This window comes from Artemia sp. Qi Xiang Cuo, unplaced genomic scaffold, assembly GCF_049724085.1.
Source record: "Artemia sp. Qi Xiang Cuo unplaced genomic scaffold, ASM4972408v1 HiC_scaffold_32, whole genome shotgun sequence".
NCBI classification, from domain to species: domain Eukaryota; kingdom Metazoa; phylum Arthropoda; class Branchiopoda; order Anostraca; family Artemiidae; genus Artemia; species Artemia sp. Qi Xiang Cuo.
The window spans coordinates 1416732-1431971 of NW_028297441.1; the positions used below are offsets into that span (position 1 = coordinate 1416732).

At 37.0% G+C, this 15240-nt stretch overlaps 1 protein-coding gene across 1 annotated transcript; it reads right to left on the minus strand.

Annotated features, from left to right (window-relative positions):
* Positions 1 to 1326: 1326 nt before the first annotated feature.
* Positions 1327 to 11279, minus strand: LOC148938908 (double-headed protease inhibitor, submandibular gland-like). The gene is made up of 3 exons (XM_089107456.1): positions 11189 to 11279; positions 8373 to 8682; positions 1327 to 1413 (listed from the first exon to the last, which is right to left on the minus strand). Exons 1-3 carry the CDS (start codon positions 11277 to 11279, stop codon positions 1392 to 1394), a joined length of 423 nt encoding a protein of 140 aa, XP_088963582.1. The 3' UTR covers positions 1327 to 1391.
* Between the last annotated feature and the right edge of the window lie 3961 nt (positions 11280 to 15240).

Here is a 15240-nt window from a genome sequence, read left to right on the forward strand (position 1 = left end):
ACTATTGTTGGCTAAAGGCAATTCTCCAAAACAAATCAGAAACCGCTCTTGATAACACATACTTCAAAAATGGAACTGTGGATAACACATGGGTGATTGACAGCTTTCCCTACAAAAGCATTCCTAAATACGCAATTTGACAATCTCTAGTTTTCGATTTAAAAAAAAAAACCTGTTTTGACCACATTATACACTGCCAAATAACCAGTCTGGTAATCTGCCTTGGAAAGGTGCCATGGAACGTAAAGTGGGTAAATAACACCGGAAGGAACATAAAGGAAGCAAAGTATAATGTCATACTCTACTCTAGTGGATTAAGCGGGTACCACGAAAAAGTCAAGTTTGGTCAATGCTGATGAAATAAAATGAAATAGGATGAATATATGATAGTTTAGAAACAAATTTGGGCCACATATTTGCACATTAGGGGGGCGAATAAAGCATAGCATATATTAAATACGTAACCTAACTTAACCTAACCTAACCTAGTTACCTTTTTCTCCCCTAATCCCCAAAAAACAATCGTTTAAATAGTGTAGCTAATTGAGAAACCACGGCTTTGCAGTCATTTATTATCTATAGCGGTCTCTTGCAAATAGCCCGTTTGATGGGTTTCGTGACTGGTTTCCTTGATAGAGTCTTGATAAACAAAAAAAATTAAAAATATTAGCTAGTTTTCGGAACCTTCGTACCAAGGTCTAAATTCCAGAAGTGGTGGATTTTAAACTAATTTGTTCATCCTTTCTTTTTCAGATTTAAGACATGGTATTTTTTTTTTTTCACTAGCTTGTCTTCATAGAATATTAAAAATGATAAAAGCAAGGAAGCTTTAAAGGTAGTAGGAACTTCAGCTGCCTTCCTCAACTATTCTTTGGACTGTAGGTGTATTCTTGAAAGTTTAATTGGCGTGCCATAACAATTTCCCGATTGAGAAGGATGTCACTGCTCCGTAGTTTTGCCTTAAGATTTCCTCTCCCAATCTACTTGGCGCCATTTTATCAACTTTAATGTTTGTATTGATTTGATTCTGCTCCACTAAGTTCCCTATATTGCAATTAAAATTAATCTAATTGCTTGATTTCTATTTTTATTGAACCGCATAAGAGTAAAACGTAACCTTTTACTAAATTAGGTAACAGATGATGTTTACTTTTCCATTTGTAATTTTAAATAACCCTGTAAATCTTGGTTTTAAAATAGTTAGTTTAATTAACGATAAAAAACAAGACGAATTTGCTTACAGTTTAAACAAATATCACCAATTCTTGAAATTTTGAATCTAGATATGTTGAGGACTCGATTCGTGATTTGGTTGTAGAGCCTTAGCCATACCCTAGTATCAAACTCGTCGATAATAGAATTTAGATTTGCGAATGCGATGTGTTTCTTCTTCATCTTACTGTCACACTTAGCCTAAAGAAGTAGAAGAAGTAGAAGTAGCTCTACAACCGAATCAGGAAATTTGGTTTTAAAAACGGATATCAAAGCTATTTAGGACCCAAGTACATAACTCACTACTCATCATACCAAGTATCTTTAGCAAGGTTCATTATGCAGACAGGAATGTTGTTCAAAACTTCTGCGTTTTCTAATTTAAGGAAATGGTGCTTTAAATCTTCGTAAATTGGTTAATCCTGAAGAATCAAACAGTTCGTGGTAACGAACTGTAAGTAAAGAGCGAAGCGCCTCAATAAAAACTCTGAAAAATGAAATTTTGATAACAATAGATATATCAGAATAATTTGTTTATTATACTGATTCCAAATATATTAGTTTCATTAAGTTAATCTTTACCTATCAAAGTTACGAGCCTGAGAAAATTTGTTTGATTTTCGAAAAAGGGGAGACACCCCAAAAAAATCAAAGAATCTAAAAGAAATTGCACCATCAGTTTCAGCTTATCACAGAACCCTACTGTAGAGGTTTCAAGCTCCTATCTGCAAAAATGTGGAATTTTGTATTTTTTGCCCGAAGAAAGATCACGGATGCGTGTTCATTTCTCCCCACCCCTCGACTCAGTGGTCCTAAAATATCGCAAGAGAGCTCATTCGGCCCGAAATTGAAAGTTCTAGTGCTCTTTTTAAATGACCAAAAATTTGGAGGGCAGATAGGCCCCTTCCCACGCCACTTTTTTCCTTAAAATTCCCCAAAACCTTGATATAGACATTTTGTTCAGCATAGTTAAGAGTCCCATAAACAATACTTTTGGAGATAACATGAGCCGCCACAGCCCCCGGGAAATGGTATTTAAGTTATAAGCAAAGCTTATTGATTATGTTATAGTAAACCGAAGACTGGCAGGATCAATACAAGATGCTAGGGTACATAGAAGTGTTGTTAATGGTGTTAAAAGTAAAGATCATAGGGTTAATTTAAAGCTGAAATTTCGGAAGGGTATACCTCCCGGGAAATTACAATGACGGGAAATTTTAGAAAAGAATTTTTGAAGTTGCTGATGATTTCTTGGGGAAGAAAGGTAAGACTGCAGCTAGGAATATTAGTGAAAGAGGTTTATGTTTAATAGAGAGGAGAAGGGGTTTGCACAAGAATTATCTGAGTGATAGATCATATAAAAACAAAATGAATGTAAAGAAAGGGGAGAAAGCATTAAAATATGAACTAAAGATGTGAGAAATGGAGGCCAAGAATAAAATTGCCAAGGATCTAGAAGATGCAGCTAGACAGAATAATAGTAAAATATTGTACTGGCATGTTAATAAATTGAAAGGGAGTAGTCAATCTGGACATATCCCACTTAAAGACAGGGACGGGACCCCAATTAGTGATAAGGAAAGAGTTAGAGATGGGAGGAACATTTTGAGAATGTGCTAAACCGAGATACAGTTGCAGGAAAAGATATAGAGGAAAAAAAAGTTTATAATACCTTGGGTGAGAAGGAAGATTTGTTTTGCGAGGCAGAACTAGCGACATTATATACTAAGAGGAATAAAAAAAAGGCTCCAGGTGTTGATAGTGTGGTAAATGAGTTTCTTAAATATGGTGGCTCTCAGGTTAGAATAAATTACTGAAGATTATGAATATGATTTTCGTTAAAAGGGAAGTATCTAACGATTTTAGGAAAACGTTAATTAAACCACTGTATGAGAAAGGTGATAAGGGTGAGTGTCGTAATTATTGAGGCATTAAGAAGATATTGAGGCTTGAGTTGAAGTTATCAAGTATTTTGCAGTAGGTTGCATAATTGAGAGGCAAATGTTTAAATGGCTACGGCACGGGTAAATGGCGGGAGTAAGTATGACTAAAGCATAACTAAAGCATTTTTTTTCCTATTAAGACCCTTCGTCTTCTGTACTTCGCACTGATTCAATCATATATCCGATATTGCTCTCTTGTATGGCTGGCGACATTTAAAGTTCATACGAATATTATCAATAAAATAATTAAAAAAGCATTAAACCTAATTAAAGAAACGGATTCGCTATATTCTCTAGATAGTTTGGAAGTGTTTAATTGTTCAGTTTTTGTTTACAAATATTTTCATTCTCTATGACCAAAATGCTTTTCCGGAATTTTTTCACAAGTTGAAACATGTCGGGGAAGATCACGAGATAGAAGCCTGTTGGTTGTTTCGTTTACGCCATGCGTTCGGTCTGATTTTTCCTTGGACATTTTATGTTCACGAATATGAAATGGTCTACTACAGGAATTAAGATGAAGACCTAGTCTTGCTTCATTCAAATTAAATTTAAAAAAACATCTGAGGAAGAAGCCTTAATAATAGTAAATAATTTAATATGATTTTTTATGATTAAAAATAATTGAAAATCGATAAAAAAGTTTATAATGTTAATTTAATAATTTTATTTTTGCAATAAAATTATAAGCTTTATCAGATCTTGTATTATCCCGTTGAATTTGAAATTTAAGTTAAGTTTTATTATTGGTATTTGTAAAATATGGAGGTTATTTGAGTTCATGCTGGTAGGCATGGGGAGGACCGCGACTATGTGATATATTTAAAAGTGTGATATAATGTTTCCTCAACAGGATTGACCTAGAGGGCCAATTATTATGGATTATGGCCCAAAATTGGTTTGTTAAATGTATTTGTGAGTATTTGTAATTTAAGTATTAAGTATTAATAAAACCGATCTGAATTGAATTAGTCTGGTCTCGGTAGGTAGCAAATTAATTAGTAATATGTTACTTTTTAGACTGAGACATGATGTAAACAAAGTTTTAAGAGATGAACAGTTCGGTCTTAGAAAAGGTAAAGGATATGTCAACCAAATTTTCCCTCTTAGATTAATAATTGAGAAGTGCCTGAGTTATCAAACACCTTTGGTCCCCAGTTTTATAGATTATAAAATAAAAAAAAAACAAGTTTTTTTTAACTGAAAGTAAGGAACGACGTTGAAAATTAAAACGAACAGAAATTATTCCGTATATGAAAGGGGCTGTCCCCTCCTCAACGCCCAACTCTTTACGCTAAAGTTTTTCATTAAAAAAAAAGAGTTGTGAAAAAGTCAAACTTTAGCGTAAAGAGCGAGGTGTTGAGGAGGGGACAGCCTCTTTCATATACGGAATAATTTCTGTTCGTTTTAAGTTTTAACGTCGTTCCTTACTTTTAGTTAAAAAAATTTGTTTTTTTTTTATTTAATTTTTGAACGTTTTTGATTTAATGCAGGTTTTGATTTTGGCTCACCGCACATGAATCATTAAAACAAAATTTGAATATTTGAAAATTTGAATACGAACGTTTTTATTAGTAATAAATATACGTAAGTTACGAATTAACTTACGTAACGAACTTCTATATTCATATATTTTTAATACGTATATTAGAGGGTTCGCCCCCCAGTCAATACCTTGCTCTTTAAGCTAAAGTTCGAATTTTGTTCCAATTCTTTAAAAATGACCCCTTAATCACAAATGCCGTTAATTAGAATAAATAGCTCTTATGAAAGTACTAAATAATCTTTGGCTTAAAGAGCGAGGTATTGACTAGGAGGTGAAACCAATCATATACGTAATGTTTTCTGTCGTTTTAAGTTTCGATGTTGCTCCTTACTTTCAGTTGAAAAACTTGTTTTTTATATATATAATCTCTGATCTTTTTTTAAATAATGCTGGGAAATCCGGCGCCCCCTACATAGCAATGTCCCTTCCCCCATGAAAACTTCCTTCGTGGAGAGATCCTCCCACATAACCCCTGACCCACTCCCCCCCCCACTACCATAAAAAATTCCCCCTGAAAACGTGTGTACACTTCCCAATAACCAATACTATACGTTAACATTGGGTAAAGTTCGTAACTTTCAGCCCTCCCCCCGGGGACTTTGGGGGATTAAGTCATCCTAAAAGGCATAGTTATCATATTTTCGACCATGTTGAACAAAATGCATATCTCAAAATTTTGATCAGGTGACTTTGGGAAAAACATCAGCGTGGGAGGGGGCCTAGTTACCCTCCATTTTTTTGTTCGCTTAAAAAGGGAACTAGAACTTTTAATTTGCGTTCCAATGAGCCCTCCCACGATGTTTTAGGACCACTGGGTCGATACGATCATCCCTGGGGAAAACAAATTTCTGGCAAAACACCCCTGGCAAAAAAAGCAAAATTCCACATTTTTGTAGATAGGAGCTTGAAACTTCTGCAGTAGGGTTCTCTGGTACGCTGAATATGATGGTGTGATTTTCATTAAGGTTCTATAACTTTTAGGGGGCTTTCCCCCTTTTTTCGAGAATCAGCCAAATTTTTTCAGGCGCGTAACTTTTGATAGATAGCACTATACTTGATGAAACTTGTAAATTTGAAATCAGATTTGATTCTTTTGATGTATCTATTGGTATCAAAATTCCGTTTCCTAGGTTTTCGGTTACCATTGAGCCGGGTTGCTCCTTACTTACAGTTCGTTACCACGAACTGTTTGATGAGCAAGCGTTCGATTCTGTTGATAGAAGAGCTTTAGCAAAGGTCTAATACTTGTATGGTATACCAGACAAATACACTAAAGTGATTAGTGCTATGTACGTGAATAACACTGCTGCGGTTAAGGTAGGAAATGGGGATAGCAGCTGGTTTTGTATTAAATCAGGAGTTAAGCAGGGTTGATTTTTATCCCCATTTATATGGATCATTTTGATGCACTTTGTCATAAGGAGTACAGAAAAGGCAATGGGAGACTACGGAATCAAATTGGGAGGAAAAAGTCTCCTGGACTTAGATTATGTTGATGATTTAAGCATCCTAGATTAAAGTGTGAGCAAAATGAATGAACTTTAAGAGGTTTTGCGATTTAAGGGGGCTAGAATAGGTTCGAAAATTAATGTTAAGAAGACTAACTCACTGAGGCTAGGAATAAGCTAAGATGAAAAGGTGAAGATGAAAAGTAGAATAGCCAAGGCGAAGGGTTTTTATTTTACAGCTAAAAAAGTTTGGAAAAATAGGAAGATAAGTCTGCAAACCGAGATTAGAATATTAGAAGGTACAGTGATGACAATGTTCAAATATGGCTTTGAAGCATGGGAGTTCCAAAAACTGGATGAAGATTTACTAGATGCTTTCCAGAGAAATTGCCTACGAAGTGTTCTGGGTACCCGGCTGACTAACCGTATTTTAAACACTAGGTTGTGCGAAAAATGCGGTTCAATACCGCTTTCTAGGGCTATAATGAACGAAAAGTTGAGATGGCTACGGCACGTTCTGCAGATGAAAGATGATAGATTGCCGAAAATTGTCCTTTTCGGCCCACAGTTTAGGGCTAAACAGAAAGCAGTTTGTCCTCGTCTGGGGTGGGAGGATGTAATAAAGAAAGATTTAAAGGTAATGGGAGGTGGCTGTCGCTGGTGGCTTGTCGCTGCGGTGAGTTGTTAGCAGTAGTAGTAGTAAAATTTACCATTATTTACGTATAGTATTTGTTATTAGGAAGTATGCACACATTTTTTTGGAGGGGGCGAATTTTCTGCTCGAGGATTTTTCAATGGGGAGTATTTTACACTGGGAGGAAAGTTTCCTGGGGGTGAGCTTTTCAAGAGAAATTTTACACCGGGGGAATTTGCCAGAATTCCTACACTCAACTCTTTTTATATGTCTTAGTTTTTCTTTGCCGACTCAATGTTACTCATGATTGAATTGTCTAGAGAATATTCCCGTAGAGAGAAAAGATTTTTCCGTGAAGGTGGAGCCAGATTTCCTGGCATTATTTAAAAACGATCAGAAAATTAAATAAACAAAACAAGTTTTTTCAACTGAAAGTAAGGACCAGCATTAAATAAAACGAATAGAAATCATTACGTGCATGAGGGGGTCGTCCCCTCCTAAACACCCCGCTCTTTATGCTAAAGTTTGAATTTTGTTTCAATTCTTAAAAAATGAGTGCTGAAACAGAAAGGTCGTTTAATTAGAACAATAAGAAGCTTTTTTAAAAATACTTTATCACTTCAACGTGAAGAGCGATCTGTTAAGGATGGGGCAACCCCCCTAATATACATAATAGTTTCTGTTCCTTTTAAGTTGTAATGTTGCTCCTTATTTTTCAGTTGAAAAAACTTGTTTTTTTAATTTATTATTCTTTAATCTTAATTTTATCCACAAGCATGACTATAATTTTCAAATGCCTAATAAAATGGTGTAAAATGGTGCATACTTAAAACGTATAAAAATTCAAATAAATGAATAAAATACACCTTAAACGAATATTAAAGTGTGAGTTAAGCATTACATTAATCTTAAAAATAACAGTTACTACTATGGATGAATAGATATAACTAAATGAAGGAGGCTTAAAATGAATAGTCAAGTTAAACTTAAATCAGCATTTCAACTCCCCAAACCATCTCCAGTATCTTGAAGATATACTATTTTGATAACCTAGAGACACTTCGCGTCTTTCGTTTCCTCTAACACCTCTTCCAAGGTGGAATTCAAGGTCGGCTTTGCCATCCAAACACTCTCGGAGACTTGCACCTTAGAATTAGAATACAAATAGATAAATATATTTGGGAAAACGGTAATATGCTCGTGTTTCTTGTAAGGTTAAGAACCCAAATTTAATTACTGTGACGGGACATCCCTGATAGTTCTGTCTTCACAGAAACGTTTAAGCGCTGCGAGGAGAGAAGTAGGGGATGTCGGAATTTAGAAATTACTTCACAGGGCCTAATCAGATGATAGATGTATGCCCTTAGATTCAAATCACGTAACACAATCATTTCCAAATCTTGCAAGAAAGCACCGTATAAAAGCGGGTTGTGATGGGGATAAGAGCTTGACAACATCTTTCCAAAAGTTAAAATGGTTCTTCCATCCCGTTTTTCTCCCGTATCAAAGCAATTTTCGATTTGGAAAGCAGTCATTGTTCAACGCCTTTACCAATTTTGAAATCTCAAGAAAACAATAGTACATCTTACCCACACGTCTGCTGTTTCATTTCACAAACAGAGGCATAAACATTCCCATTGGAGGCACATACAGGATCTGGCTTTTTGGAGGTGGCACACTCTTCCGGGCAGTCATCTGTAAGTAACTTGCTTCGATTCATGCATGGTCCATTATGAGACAGTCTTATTCCTCGTAAGCAATGTTCTACCTGAAGAAGGCATAGATTTGGATATGTCCTTGCATCTGATCCACAGACAGGATCAATTTCTTTGGGGCAAAAATTTTCACATTTTGATCCCTTATACCGTGTGCATAAGCTAGCATCTTCAACTTTGATATCTGCAACGATAAATAACACTTTTACGTTTAAATCTAATCCATCCGTAAAAACAATTAATATTTTTGATTGAAATTCAAAACTTATCAAAGAATTTATACTTCCTATATTTTCAATAAAAGTAAAAAAAAATGAAAACTATTCTAAAGAATGTCTTGATGTACCATTCACAAAAAAAACAAAAACGAAAAAAAACGTTAGACCTCATATAGCGGTCGTCCAATATCAGAACAGATTCTGCATGTGTTCCACAGTCGTAGTTAGATATATAATTTGAATGGGTAAATGGAATAGGGACAACACTCCATAATAATTTGAATAAATTTCAAGCTATTAGACTCTCCATATATATTTTATTAAGAAAAAAGAATTCCAAAGAAAGAACGTTTCCAAAGAAAAGTAAACAGCGATATTAAACTTAAGACGAGCAAAAATGAAGTCCTAGTATAACTTAAATTAAAAAGGACAAGAAATTACTATCGAAGAATAAATGAAACAAAAAACAAACTGAAATTAAAGTAAATAATCCCATCAAACGTAAGGATAACAAATATGGATAAAGACGATTAAATAAAATTTATTTAAATTCTTGGGTGGCATAAAGTGATCTGAGCACTACTTTTGATTGTTTTCAATATAATTGTTGCATAGATTTCGTTCAACTTGAAATAAAGGTTTAGGACAGTTCTGGAACTGAGCTTTTGATTTAATAGTAATTTCTAAATATTATACTCGAAAAAATCCTCCTGGGAGAACATTCAAAAGATTACATATGAACTGAAAAAGAGTAAGGAAATAAAAACAAATCAGAGGAATCGCCCAGCTCTCTTTATAACTGACTCTTTAAACTCTTGTGTTTGCGACTTCGACGTGAGCGTTTGCTTGTAATTCTGACAACCTGGACGCATATAATGTCTTTCAGTTGAGTTCCATAACCCTCTCAGCATTTTTTGAAGGTTCAGATAAATACCCTTAACCTTTCCTGCGTAGTTCCATCTTAATACTCTTATCCGTCTCTGAGACATTACACCCCCCCCCCATTTTGACTACCTGGATGCGCATAGGGTCTTTTGATCTAGTTCAGCATCCCCCTCAGCATTCCTTGAAAATCTCTACTTAATACCGTTAGTAGTTTTGGAGATTCTTCTGATATATCCTTTTGAAAATATGGACGCACGTTGTCTTTTTTCTATACGTGAAAAGACAAAGCAGCCGCTCGTGATCGATAGAATTGTGACTAACCGATGGCAATATTGAGGTCACATGGTGCGGATGGGTGAGGGCCGCCTACCCCATGATGTGTGGTTTTGGGTTCCTTCTGGTATCAGAAGATGTGGGCGACAGAAGACAACAATAGGCAAATTCCTTGAGAAGGATGCTGCGCTTTTGAGATCGTCGCTCGAAGAAATTTGGTCAAAAGCGCAAGAGAGGTTGTCATGGAGAGGCACCATTGTCACCTTTTGCGCTGGCCAGCGTGGGAAGACCTAAATCTAAGTAAGTAAGCTGTGGCGGATCCAGGGGGCCGAGGGGGCGCCTCCCTAGCTTAGTCTAAATTAGTGTAATTTACTTAATTAACCCAAGTTTGCATTAATTAAACTTGCTCTTAACGCAAGTTTATCAGATAAACCTATTTTGCGCCCCCCTAATTTTTTTAACCGATCAACCTATTTTGCCCCCCCCCCCTAAGAAAATTCTGGATCCACCCCTGTAAGTAAGTTGTGTCTTTTGATTTAGTTCAACATTCCAACTGATACTACCTTACAGTTTGAGTTTAACATTCTAAGCCATTCCTGAGATATTGCAGATATGCCCTTTAGATAAATGGAATGCAAATAGTATCTTATGATTAAGCTCAACAACCCTCTCGACATCAGCCTCTGTAAATTTCAGCTTAATACCCTTAATTGTTACTGTCTCGGAAATATCGCATATACAACTTTTTAACAACATGGATGCATATAGTGTCTTTCAACTTAATGCAACATCCTTCTCAACATTCCCTGGAAGTTCCAACTGAATCCCCTTAGTCGTTCCTGTGATTTGGACAACATGGATGCATATAGTGTCTTTCAACTTAATGCAACATCCCTCTCAACATTCCCCGGAAGTCCCAACTGAATCCCCTTAGTTGTTCCTGTGATTTTGTAGATACGCTTTTTGAAAACCTGAACGCACATAGCGTATTGTGATTCAGTTCAATATCCCCCTTAGTATTTTCAGAAAGTTTCAACTTAATACCATTAGTAGTCACTGAATAAGCACGGGCAATGTTCTATTTTTTTGGAGAAACAGAAAAAAAATAGGGCTTGGATTGAATAGAACAGAAACAGAAAACGTCAACAAAAACAGAAGACCTGTTTCTGTTTCTTTTCTGTTTTTTAGTAAAAACAGAAAACAGCTGTTTTTATTTAAAACGCTTTATACCTTAGTTCCTCCAATGCCATCCAGGGTGCATAGGGCATTAGTGAGACTCGTCCATTCTTCTCAAAGCTTGGCAGCGGCCAATACATCCGCCCAGTCTGGCACAATAGCAGTGTTTATTGTTGCTCATTCTTTTTCGTACGTCCAGCGTAGAGTATTCATCGGCCTGGCTCTGCATCTTGAGCCTCCTGGATTCCATTGGAACGTCATCTTCAGTAATCTACTGTCCGGCGTGCGTAATCCGTGACCAAGAAAGCATCAGCGTCTATGCTTGATTACTTCTGTGACGGGTAGTTGCATGGTGCGGGATCGTATTTGTTCGTTGATAACTCGGTGGTACCAGCGGACGTGCAACAATCGTCCGAGACAGTAATTCTCAAAGGTTAGCAGATGTTTCTCTAGAGCTTTGTCGAGTTTCCGGGCTTCACATGAGTAAAACATTATGCTCATCACGTTGCTGTTGAAGAGTCTCATTTTTAGCCTTAATGAGAATTTTGGAGATTTCAATATAAATGAAAGCCGATTCAAGGCAGTCTGTGCCATCCCAATTCTGGTCTGGATCTCTTTAGCTATGTTGCCCCTCTCTTCAACTATACTGCCAAGGTCACGAAAGCATGATACTTGCTCGACTCTTTCGCCCTTATGGTATATCTCGAGAGGTTGATCGTCGCAAACAGCCATAGATTTCATCTTCTTTACGTTAACATGTAGTCCCCCTTTTTCAGCTCAGTCTATTACACGGTTAAAGAATTCTTGCAGGCTAGCCTTGTCTTCATTTAGGAGGGTTAGGTCGTCAGCAAATTCTACATCTGACAGTTGTCTTGAGCTTCTAAGCCCTTTGCCGTTGGCACTTCAGAGAATGAGGTCGATGACAATGATGAACAGGAGGAGAGACAACACGCATTCCTGCTTAACCACCGAATCGATTTTGAACCGTCTTGCATCACTAGTACTGGTACAAACGCAGAATTCTGTTTCTTCGTACAAGGCCATGATGAGATTTACTATTTTCTCTGGCAATACATAGTGGGATAAAATCTTCCACAGGGTTCCTCGATCGATTGAATCGAATGCTTTTCCAAAGTCTATGAATAAGATCAGGAATTTCCCCCTCCGTTCATTGCTCTCTTCAATCAGCCTTCGCACAATGAAGATAAGGTCAGCGCACGCTCTCCTAGGTCTACAACCACTTTGTTCCTCGCGGAGGTTTTGGTCGATATGACTGATGCTTCCGTTTAATAGTATCAGACTGAACAACTTAGCAGCTACAGATGAAAGGGCGATCCCTCTCCAGTTTCCGCAGGACTTGGCATCTCCTTTCTTAAATAGATTTACCATAATGCCTTTGCTCCAATCTTTGGGAACTCTTTTCGTTTCCCAGACGGTTTTGAAAAGGGTGGGCCAAACTGTCGGTCATATGCCAAATGAAACTTTTATTATTTCAGCAGCGATGCCATCAGCACCACGTGACTTGCCATTATTAACTTCTTGGCGGAATTTAAGATCTCAGTGGGAGAGATTGGGTCTAGGTTAATGCTTAAATCGAATTAAGGTACTTCTGGGATATGGTGTGTCTGAGGTGGTCTAGGTCAATTAAGAAAATTGTCAAAATGTTCTGCACAACGTTCCTTAATCTGCTCTTCAAAAGTTAGGAGGTTACTTTTACTGTCTTCAATGGACTTTCGGCATTTTTTTTGGCAGCTTCCTCTTTTGTTCAGCTTTGGCATCGATGAATTTACGCTTGTCAATTCGTGTCTTGTTCTTAACTTCTTGGGCTTCTTAAAGTACAGCAATGAGAGGCGATCTTGGTGATTACCTTGTGCACTATTTCTTCTGTGTCTTTAAGACGGTGCGTTCAGCTATGGTCTTCCATATTTCACCAGAAACCCATCTTTCGTTAGGCCCCTTTCGGACACCTAGGATCTCTTTCACAGATTCTACATAGGCAGACGAGAATGCAGTCCATATAGATTCAACGCTTCCTGCTTCTTCGGTGTTGTGATTTGCCAGTACTTCAAAGCGATTTTTGAGAGATAGACAAAACTTTCTCTTCGTTGCGGCTTCGTTCAGCATGTCCACATCAAATATCGTCTGAGTATGTCTCCTTCGTTTCTGAGCTGCAAGTTTGATCTTGACCTTGGCGATAATTAGTTCATGGTCTGAACTTAAGTCAGCACTTCTCATGATTCTTACATCTACGATACTTTTTCTTCAAGCTTTACTCCAAAGAATATGATCTATCTGATTTTTGGTTATGTGGTACGGGGACGTCCCAGTGTATTTGTGAATGTTTTTATGTAAAAATTACGTTCCACCGATCAACAACCCGTCTTCAATAGCAAGATCGACTGATAGGGAGCCGTTTTGATTCAGTTTATCGACGCCATGCCTCCTGATAACGCTGGATTTAGGTTGTCGACGCCATGCCTCCCTATAACGCTGGATGTGCATTCTGTGTCGTCGCCAACTTTGGCATTAAGGTCTCCGAGAACACACATGATGTCGTGCCGAAGTTTATCACATCTTTCAATGTACGGTAAAATTCATCTTTGATTCCGCTATCTGCGTCATTTATCGGAGCGTAGACTGAAACCAGTGTCATTTTAGCGTGTTGGAAAGCAAACCTGGCTGTGAGGATATGGCTGTTTAAAAGTCTCTTTTTTGAACACTTGAAGCTTAAAGAAAAAAAAGTTTGTAGTCGATAAGTTTTGGTTTATCATCAAAAAGTTAATAATAGGGTCACTTATTCAAGCCTTAAAGTTTATCACTCGAAACATACGCTTTTCCCGCGTTTTAGACATAGTCCGGGCATACTGCTTTTGTGTGAAATAATCGGTGATAAAAATGCCGGTTTGCTCGACACATTAGTAATAGGTATGCTAAGATGCTTTAGAGTGATTTTCGACAGCTCCAGAAACATGTCTCTGTTTTGAGTCCAGAAAATGAGTAGTTCTCCGATTTGAAAACATTAAATTTTAGCCTCTTATTAACTTCTTGTCAGGGTTCCAACCTGCCGATGTAGTTCTCTTCAGTGGCAGTAACACTTTTAAGAAAACTTTGTACTATTGCAGCACTTTTTCCGCAAAAAAAGTTTTTCTAATGAAGGGCAAAAACTGTCTAAGCACACATATATCGCCATCCTTTTTTTCTTTGTGGCTATTTTCTTCCATTTTCCCGTTGCTTTTTTCCAAAAATGGGCTATTACGTTTATACAGCGTCGCCTCGAACTTCCAGGGAATGCATAATAGTTATTTGAGACAGTTCGATAATAAAATAGTTTTTGTCATCAATTTATGCAGTCATCTTAGAGTCAACTCAGTGTTTAAGCAGAGCCCATAGTTGCTTTGGGAAGGGGAAGTCTCCCCCTTCCAGACCATATTTTGTCCCTTCCTACATCCTGATATTCGGAAGCCATCTTAAACAAAAGTACAAAAGAAGAAAAATGCACGGGAAAAAGACACTTCTTACTTCCAATTCAAATTTTTCGTTGCCTTGCAGCATAAAACAACCTTAAAGATTATTTATTTCCTAGAAAGTGTGTCCAAGAGATAGATCAAAAGAAAGATTAATGGTTTAAGGGTGCTTCACATATTTTTGCGGTGCTTCGCGTTAAAAAATACTGTTCAAGGCCATCCACCGAATCTATTCAATACTTTCTTTCAGATTTTTCTTCTCTTAAACAGTTTTCAAAGGGACGTAAATATAAGGGAAATTACACTTTTTAATAATTTATTTCGAAAATTTCTGTTGCTCTGCAGCAGAAATTACTTTCTCTAACCAATACACTTTCTCTATTATAGAAATTGTTACCACTTCAAACTTTTGTTTCAAAAATACGAGCGGGCCTAACTTATATTATGTAGGCACGTTTTTCTGGCCCATTACCAAAGAATAAGCGTACTCAATCTAAGAGTGATAATTTTATTTCTCAGTCAAGCCCATTCCACTTCGGAAACTCTAGATCTAATAATATTTCAAAGGTGTTAATAAAAAAAATGCACTTTCCCCCCGCCCCGCCCAGAATTTACATAAATTTGCATTACTTTATTTATGCACACTAATTAAAAAAAGAAAAAGCTTACGGTCCTGGAGTTCATTCAATGCTCTCAGCCGAATAACATCGTTTCATGCGAGCCCGT

Bases quoted from the DNA above. Each gene is read 5' to 3' on its own strand.
- LOC148938908 (XM_089107456.1), bottom strand. From the start codon at position 11,279: ATGCAGAGCCAGGCCGATGAATACTCTACGCTGGACGTACGAAAAAGA. The intron at 8,683-11,188 runs GTATTGGCCGCT...TTATCGTTGCAG, and splicing joins TTGTGCCAGACTGGGCGGAT to ATATCAAAGTTGAAGATGCT. The intron at 1,414-8,372 runs GTAAGATGTACT...CTACTTCTTTAG, and splicing joins ATGAAACAGCAGACGTGTGG to GCTAAGTGTGACAGTAAGAT.